This window comes from Heterodontus francisci, chromosome 40 (genome assembly GCF_036365525.1).
Source record: "Heterodontus francisci isolate sHetFra1 chromosome 40, sHetFra1.hap1, whole genome shotgun sequence".
Classification (NCBI taxonomy): Eukaryota; Metazoa; Chordata; class Chondrichthyes; order Heterodontiformes; family Heterodontidae; genus Heterodontus; species Heterodontus francisci.
In genome coordinates this window covers 5,215,105-5,224,345 of record NC_090410.1, presented here as the reverse complement: position 1 = coordinate 5,224,345, position 9,241 = coordinate 5,215,105, and the positions used below count along the sequence as shown (strand labels likewise).

The 9,241-nt window shown below is 46.1% G+C and overlaps 1 protein-coding gene across 1 annotated transcript in view; it reads left to right on the top strand.

Annotated features, from left to right (window-relative positions):
- Positions 1-2,384: 2,384 nt before the first annotated feature.
- Positions 2,385-9,241, top strand: part of zgc:85932 (uncharacterized protein LOC405875 homolog) — a 30,211-nt gene continuing 23,354 nt past the window's right edge. The window contains exons 1-5 of the mRNA XM_068018866.1: positions 2,385-2,838; positions 4,879-4,948; positions 6,223-6,341; positions 6,588-6,721; positions 7,678-7,846. Of these exons, the coding sequence (XP_067874967.1) occupies positions 2,593-2,838; positions 4,879-4,948; positions 6,223-6,341; positions 6,588-6,721; positions 7,678-7,846 (738 nt within the window). The 5' untranslated portion in view covers positions 2,385-2,592. The remainder of the gene's footprint in view (positions 2,839-4,878; positions 4,949-6,222; positions 6,342-6,587; positions 6,722-7,677; positions 7,847-9,241) is intronic.

Sequence of the window (9,241 nt, the reverse complement as noted above, 5' to 3'; positions counted from 1 at the left end):
GCAGTAAATGGGTAGCACATTCTTCCTGTGTATCTGGTTGGTGAATGTTGGAGGGATATCTAACAGGGGACAATTGCAACAATAGCCTGTGTTGTCTCTGAATGCTTCCTCAGCAGAGTTCATTGGAAAGTACCTAGAGGCTGACTCACTAAAGCACTCAGGAGCTCATTCATTTATAATTCTTGTTCCTACAGTTATACAAAAGTGTTCAGAAAGGTGGCATATCACATTGGTCAGAACTTATTGAAATTAGACTGTCTCCTCATCTCCCAAGCAGCAGTGGCTGACAAACTGGTAACAGTCCACCTCTCCATCTACGATAAAAGGGGGTAGAAGTCAAGGGAAAACCTCAAAATTAGTGGCAAGCAGCAATGAAAGGCAACTTATGTACAGTACGCCCTAAGTCAGAGCCCAAAACCAGGATTTCCAGACCTTTGGAGCTCAAGGATCTTTATTCATCTGCCAGATGGACTATACACTGAAGGAGCTCTTCAGATAGTGCCATGTGATCCTTAATTATTGTTATAAAAGGTGCACTGTGTGTCTGCTCCTGTAAATCAGACTTGCTACAACAGAATGTTCAGTATGTGATAGATGGTGATGGAGCTGTGTTGGCATAAATTAATAAAGCCGATTGAGCACTGAAACACAATTGGCCCCGGTGCATGGAAAACTCCAATCAGAATGAGGTAGCCCAAAAATGTAGATGGAAGGAAAAAAAAGCACAGAGGTTGGAAATTGAAATAGGAAATACAGGGAAAGACCATCAGTGCTTCTAAGAGAGATGACAGATTTTGGTAGAATTGTCTGTGTGAATGAGGGATTTAATGTAATTGAGAGTGAGTAGAAAATATTCTGATGTATGAGGAATCTGCTTTGAGCTATGGAGAAAGAACAACTTGTTTCGGATGGGATATCGTGTTTCAGGAGCATGGAAACACCAGCAACAGTTGCAGGTGTCGCCACAACTCTGCATTGGAGGAGACAAATTAAACAGAGTTCTGTGTCCTTCTGCTGCAAGGTGTGTGGGTGAAAACATTGTGAGAGTGTGGGCATAGCCCTAATGCCTAATAGCAGAAATATCTTCCCGCTTTTGTCTCGGCTCACAATGATTTTATATGAGAGACCAGAGAAATTACATTTATGTAGCAACTTTCACATCCTCAGGATGTCCCACAAGCCCTGCAGAGCAAATATGGAAAAAAACTGAGAAAGTGGTGAATATTGAGTCTGCCTGTCAATGAGGTGTTGGAATGAGTTAGCTTCCTAGTCAATGAGATAGGTTGAGTGGCCTCCTATGCTGTAATGACTCTATGGGTAGTCACTGTTACATTTACAAACGCAGCAGCCAATTTGCTCATCGAAGTGATTGACACTAATGAAACCTGCCAAACAAGAACAATCATCTAAAGGACAATATTACACAAACCGTGATTTCACAATGGAATTTAGAAGATTGAGGGATGATTTGATTGGTTTTCAAGATATTAGGGGAACAGGTAGTGTCGATAGAAACTATTTCCGGTTGGTGAGTCTAGGACCAGGGAGCATAGTCTAAAATTAGAGGCAGACCTTTTAGAGTGAAATTAAGAAACAATTCTACACACAAAGGGTGATAGAAGTTTGGAGCTCTTCTACAAATGGTAATCGATGCTGGATCAATTGTTAATTTTAAATCTGAGATTGATAGATTTTTGTTCACCAAAGGTACTAAGGAATATGGGGCAAAGGGGAGATATGGGGTTAGGTTGTAGATCAGCCAGGATCTCATTGAATCACAACAGGCTTGTGGGGCTTGAATTGCCATGTTCCCATGACAAAGAATTCGAAGGGAGGGGAATAATATCAGAAACCTGAACAGAAAATAATTTTTTACCAAAGTTGGAAAACAGAACTCAATACAATCAGTCTGGAGAGCCACCTCCTCAAAACCCGTTCTAATAGTGGATTCAGGCCGGTGGCCATGTCGATATATGAAGGTTGGACACAGATTTAAGATAACTGGCAAAAGAACAAGAGGTGGCATGAGGGAGGAGAGCAAGTTGTTAATATTGCAATGAATTGCCTGAAAGGTGGAAGCAGATTTTATAGTAAATTTCAAAAGAAGAATTGGATAAATACTCGAAAAGGAAAAATGTCCAGGGAGATGGTGGAAGTGCTGGGGGAGGGATGTGAAGTCGGTTTAATTGGTTAGCTCTTTCCAAGCCTCAGTATAGGCACGATGGACTGAATGGCCTCCTCCTGTGCTGCATCATTCTAAGACTGTATGATCTGAGTCATGCAGCCCGCCTACTTGATAGATCGCAATTATTGGCGTGGTACTTCGCCAATTGATTCCCAGCATAAATTGGTCTTTGCCCAGCACCAATCATTTTCTTGGACTAAAATTGCTCCGCCTTTACCAGGATGTGTGTTGCTGTATCTCGGACTCGATTTCATGCTGTTCCTGTATAACAAACTGGCCAAGAGCAGCTGATAAGCCACTGGCGGAATTGTAGATCAACTTGGAGTGTTCCCCGCCCGCACCCCACCCCACCCCAGTCCACTCCACCACCTTCCCTCTGCCCCGCTCCGGGGATTTTTGTTTGCACCATGTACCCGATTCCTTGGAGCGGAGGGGTTCACAATCCCGGCTTCTACAACAGCAGTTGGGTGCTACGGAGAAACGCCGTCCTCTACCCCAGTCCCGGAACCGCTGCAGCAGGGGTGAACAAGTCGGTCCCTGGGCCACCCGCCCTGTTTGAAGACCTGCAGTTCCCTGCCACTAACTCCTCTATCCATGGCCCAAGAGGGGCTTCACAGTTAAACATTGCCATCACAGGATGGATGAGGCCACAGGTAAGACCAAGCCTTAAGGGACTATGCACTGGGGAGGTGAGACTAATCAATGAATAGCTGGGGAGCTGCTGCCAGATCTAATTCCTTTTAAATTATAACTTTATATTCGCTGTAATAAATGGATTGTCAGTTTGGGCAAGGCAAATCAACCAACTCTTTGATCTGTAGAGTTATGAGTTGATAAGAGTTAATGTTGAATGAGTAAAATTTTTACATTGTGCTCGCTCAAACTGTAAAAAGCAATGTTCTGGAGAGAGAATTTTGAGCTCCATAGATTTGGAGTGAAACATTGATAGTTGCAAGTCTGACACTGGAGGTGGGTGTAAGTTGAGTTGATGCATTAGGGAATATTCCACACTGATGCACATGTGCGCCTCTAGCAGGAATCGCTGCCTAGTGGCTGAATTTCTTCACCCAGGCCCGCTGGTACTGAGCCTAATGAGACCTGACCCCAATCCGTCACATCTGACATCCACGCAGGTATTTTACTGGAGCAAACTGGGAATTTTGGGTACCATACTTATCGTACCATTGCTCCCATAATAACCATTGTTCTTCGCAAATGTTGAGATGAATTGTCTTTGTCCTGGTTAGAGCTGATTTTAGATGTAGAAATTCATTAATACCAGTTGGTTCCAGTTGCACCCACTGATTCAAGCTTTGGAGACTCTGTTTTTCTATGACCATTGATTTTTTTTCTCTCTCTCACCCTGGCTTTTATCATCAATAAATTGATAGTGGCTGCTGCCTTTCTGATCAATGGCTGCACTGTGAAGATGTCCTTCAAAGCTAAGCTGCTGATACAAACTCCCTTGCACATTAGGGTTGCCAAGCCTCCAGGATTGACCTGGAGTCTCCAGGAATTGATGGTTACTTTCCAAGGGACTGCAATGAGCATTCCTGGAGGAAAATCATTGGGCTGTTTCAAAAAAAAATCATAACACTTTCACTTATTAGTCATGAAAATATTGCTGAAAGCAGAGACATTTGTTGAAGCTTTCCATCTTGCACTCATCAGGACAATTTGCAAGAATACAGTATAAATTTGTTGCTTTCTCTCACATCGGTATTCTTGCGAATTGTCCTGATGAGTGCAAGATGGAAAGCTTTGACAAATATCTCTATTTTCAGCAATACTCAAGTTCTGGATGACCAAATGACTAGTTATAAAAATATTGGAGATGCGGTAAAAATGCTGTTTGACTGAGAGTTAAGGGTCATCCAATCAGACAATAAAGACTCTGTTTCTAGATTGTGGGAAAGCAGTGCATCACAAATACTAACCTGTTGAGTGATCAATGGGGCCAGTTGGAGGCAAGAGGTCATGTGATGAAACCTCCAGGAATATTCCAACCAGAGCTGGCAGCCCTAACACATGTGGCCAAGCTGTTTTTTGGCACCAAAGGACTGCATCACATCACAACAGTTTTATGAAAAATTTATTAAAATTTATTAGCATGAGCTGTATTTTTGGGGTGTCACCGTTAGCAAGAAGATCGTTTGCACAAACACATCTGCTCTATGCAATGGAGGCAGCACATGAGTAGTTTGAGATATGACATGTGGTAAGTGTAGCGTGCTTGGGAGGAGCATGTGACTTTGAACCTATGCTTCCCAAGGCTCTCCATCACTGGGGCGTAGGTAGCTGGGTATGGTTGAGGGGGAAGGGTATCAGATAGCATGGAGTATACGGGATGTTTTCCAGGACTGGACAGGTGGGGTGGGTGGTGGGGGGGGGGCAGTTGGATTAGCAGAATGTTGTAAAGGATGGAGATCCACTTACCCTCAGAACATGAAAGGTGCTCATTAATTTTTAATTTATTCAGCTCTGTGTTCAGAAGTAAAATGCAGCACATTATGACACCAGAAACAAACCATTCTTTCAGTCGGGAAGGTTAAAATGTTGTCTTGAAAAGCTGAGTTTGAGATCATAGCTTACAGTCTATGTGAGTGGCCTCCTTTCAATGAGTGTTTCGAGATTCTTAATTAAAACCGCTATAAGTTGCCTCTAACTATTTTATGCTGATTTACTTTCAACAGGAAATTTGTGCCAATCCTCAGTTCATTGTTGACGGAACCACCAGAACAGACATCTGCCAGGGATCCTTGGGTGAGAATCAATGACCTGGGTTAAAATTAAATACATTTCCTCATGTGGGGTTACACTGTAGAGAGAGCGAGAGTTTTTGGAAAACGAGCCCTGGGAAAACTGTAAAGTGGATAACGGGATCATACCCCAAAGGGAGGATGGGGTTGATTATGAGCATCTCTTTCCAAACCTTCTGGCAACTATGGACTGGGAAGGCTTGATTCTGAGCTTCCATCTGTGCCGAGGCTAGCTGACTGCAGTCAGGGCACTGGTTAGGGATTTTACAAGTTTCCACAACGTCCTGGATAACTACAGGGAAATCAGACGTGGTTCCTTACTCCTGATTGATATCTAGTGACCCTTGCTGGACAGTGTGTTTGCACAGGCAGCATTGGGTTCAACTGCGAGGTTGTCTGCAGTCAAATAGCCTGAAGACAGCTCGCTAATAATAGCTACTTTGGAGAAGTGCTGGTGAGTGATGCCTTCAAGATTCAAAAAAGGTTGGAGAGGGATAAAAGTCTGGTGAGGACAGGGTCCTAGACTTGGGTTGCTTCCCTAAATGAGTAGAGAAAGAAATGATGAGGAACTTGCAACCAGATTTACCATTTTCTTTACTCTATAAACTCACATGTAAGTTAACAAGCCAATCTTACACCTCTTTCCTTCCCTCCCTTCCCCCATTTCTTCTTCTTCTTCTCCAGAACCCATAGAACTATAATTTTAAAAAGTGACCTCAAAGCTGTTGGATTTTCATAAAAAAACCAACTGGTTCACTAGCGTCCTGTAGGGAAGGAAACCCGCCGTCCTTGCCTAGATCCCAACCTATATATGAATCTAGTTCTACCCCAACGTGGTTGATTCTTAACTGCTTTCTGAAGTGACCTAGAGAGCCACAATCAATTGTACCAAGCAGCAACAAGCAGTTCCTCCACCACCTCCTCAGGGCAAGTAGAGATGGGCTTAAATGCCAGCCTTGCCGGTGATGCCCACATCCCGGGAATGAATTGAACAATAAACATTGTAGAGTCATACTGCAGCAGAGAATCGCGGGGCCCTGGCAGCATTGTGGTACTGAGGCTGATTGTGGCTGGCACTGAGGCTGCTGCACTGGTTAACTTCACACAGAACGAGGGTCAAACCTTTCTGGTTGGTATGACTCAGTGCCACACCAGGTGATGCATTTACTCACTGAGCCACAAGCAGCATTCAGGCCACCTGTAGTTTCTCTGTCTGCGGTCTGTATAAAGCCCCTCTTCTTTCTCCAGTTGTTAACACATGCCTGTCCTTGTTGTTAGCTGACTGCTGGTTCCTGTCTGTCGTTGCCTGTCTCAGTCTCAATAAGCATGTGATGAAACAGGTTTTACCCCCTGACCAGGGATTTGGAGAAGGTTACACGGGGAGATTCCGCTTTAAGGTAAGTCTCGATTGTTTATCTGTCCACTGTCTCTGATGTGCCAGTGTTAATTGCCAATGTTCTCTTGCACAAACAAGTGTTGGGTGCTATATCTCAGCCTAGGCTCAAAGGGTGGCAATCTTGCCTCTGAGGCAGAAGGTTGAGGGTTCAAGCCCTGCTCCAGGGCAGTGCCACCAACTCCTGTAAGAGAGAATCAGGTCAGTTGTTAATGTTACTAATGTTTTGTCCGTCTTGTCATTTCCCAAGTTCTGGCAATATGGGCAGTGGATCGAGGTAGTGGTGGATGATCGGCTGCCCACCAACAACAAAAAGTTGCAATTCCTTTACTCCAAAGACAACAATGAGTTCTGGAGCCCTCTCCTGGAGAAAGCCTATGCTAAGTAAGTGTGTTCTGAGAATTGTGTGATGCCTACACTGGGACTGGGCGATACTGCACCCAAATGGAGGGCAGCTGTACTGTTGGCACAATGGGTTTATTCCTAGGATGAGGGGATTGACTTTCGAGGAGATGCCAGTCAGTAGTAGACTAGGCTTATATTCCTTAGAGGTTAGGTGATCCCATTGAAAGGGGCTTGACAGGGTAGATACTGAGAGGCTGATTCACCTGGCTGGAGAGTCTAGCCTGAGAGTGTCAGTGTCTGAATTAGGGGTCGGCCATTTAAAACTGAGATGAGGAGAAATTTCTTTGCTCAGAGGGTTGTGAAACTTTGTAACTCTGTACCCCAGAGGGCTGTGGATGCTCAGTTAGTTGTGTGTATTCAAGGCTGAGATCAATAGCTTTTTGGGTACTAAGGGAACAAGGGATATGGGAACAGTGCAGGAAGGTGGAGTTGGGGTAGAAGATTGGCCATGATCTTATTGAATGGTGGAGCAGGCTCGAAGGGCCGAATGGTCTACTGCAGCTCCTATTTCTTACGTTCTTAAAGAGTAACTGAGCCACACAAACCTAGGAGGCAACAAGTTCAGTTCTTGGTCTTTGAGTTAATTTAGCTCACCTGTGGCTCACTGGGTAGCATTTTCACCTCCGAGTGAGAAGATTGTGGGTGCACGTTACCCTCCAAAGATTTGGAGTTGACACTCCCAGTGCAGTAATAAGGGAGTGCCTGAAGGCTAAGAGGGGAAGAATGCTGTGTGAACAAGGTGGCACAAGGTAGCTGGCATCTCTGCTTCTGTGCCTCAGGAAGAGTCAGCACCTTCAGGAAAACTGGGGAAAGGACTTGAGATAAGGGAACAAAGTCAGAGGGGAAGAAACCTCCCAGTACTCTGGACTTGGTGTATGTTATAAGATGACTTTGTTTAATGAGCCATTTCTTTTTCTGGTTTTGTTATTCCTCAGGCTGAAGGGCTGCTATATGTCTCTGTACCTTGGTTACCCATTAGAAGCAATGGTTGATCTCACCGGGGGAGCCCCTGAATCGTTTCAGATCAATGAGATGCCAAAGGATCTTTGGAAATTTCTGCGAAAGCTCCTGCAGAAAAACTCGATCGTCTGCTGTGCTAAGCCGGTAATGGGTTACCAATATCAAGTGGGGTTGAAGAAATGAGAGCACCGTTCACCCGTGTTCTCTCTGACCTACGTTGGCTCAGAGTCCCACAACACCTCTAATCTTAATTCAACATCTGTGAAGCAGCTTGAGATGTTTACTTTCACATTATAAGGGCACTATATAAATGCAATTTTTTGTTCAAATCTCCTCCACTCTCTGGAACTTTTCATTCCTCTTCCCCACTCCTGTTATCCCAGCCATGAGGGGCGGTGCGTTCAGCTGCGTAGGCCCCACACTCCCTAAACTGCTCCACCTCATTCTCCTTCTAACACCTCCTTTTGGTCGCTCCTCCTTTAGCTCGGTGTCCGTTTGTTTGGATTATTTCACTGTAAAACACCTTTGTGATGTTTTGTACATTAAAAATGCTTTGTGAATGTTACTGTGAGAGGCTTAGGATCTATGAGTGTTTCATTGAAAGGGATTGTGAGATACCTGTCAGTGTAACAATGAGAGGGAATGGGGTGGCTCTGTCGGTGTGGCGGTGAGGGAATGGGGTAGCTCTGTCGGTGTGGCGGTGAGGGAATGGGGTAGCTCTGTCGGTGTGGCGGTGAGGGAATGGGGTAGCTCTGTCGGTGTGGCGGTGAGGGAATGGGGTAGCTCTGTCGGTGTGGCGGTGAGGGAATGGGGTAGCTCTGTCGGTGTGGCGGTGAGGGAATGGGGTAGCTCTGTCGGTGTGGCGGTGAGGGAATGGGGTAGCTCTGTCGGTGTGGCGGTGAGGGAATGGGGTAGCTCTGTCGGTGTGGCGGTGAGGGAATGGGGTAGCTCTGTCGGTGTGGCGGTGAGGGAATGGGGTAGCTCTGTCGGTGTGGCGGTGAGGGAATGGGGTAGCTCTGTCGGTGTGGCGGTGAGGGAATGGGGTAGCTCTGTCGGTGTGGCGGTGAGGGAATGGGGTAGCTCTGTCGGTGTGGCGGTGAGGGAATGGGGTAGCTCTGTCGGTGTGGCGGTGAGGGAATGGGGTAGCTCTGTCGGTGTGGCGGTGAGGGAATGGGGTAGCTCTGTCGGTGTGGCGGTGAGGGAATGGGGTAGCTCTGTCGGTGTGGCGGTGAGGGAATGGGGTAGCTTTGTCGGTGTGGCGGTGAGGGAATGGGGTAGCCCTGTCGGTGTGTCGGTGTGGGAATGGGGTAGCCCTGTCGGTGTGGGAATGGGGTAGCTATGTCGGTTAGTGAGAGGGAATGGGGTAGCTCTATCGGCGTAGCAGTGAGGGAATGGGGTAGCTCTGTCGGTTAGGCGGTGAGGGAATGGGGTAGCTCTGTCGGCGTAGCGGTGAGATGGAGCGGGGTAGATCTGTCAGTGTTTCAGTTAAACATAAAACACAGTGACAAGGGGCAAATGAAAGACCAGGAGGTGTGGCTC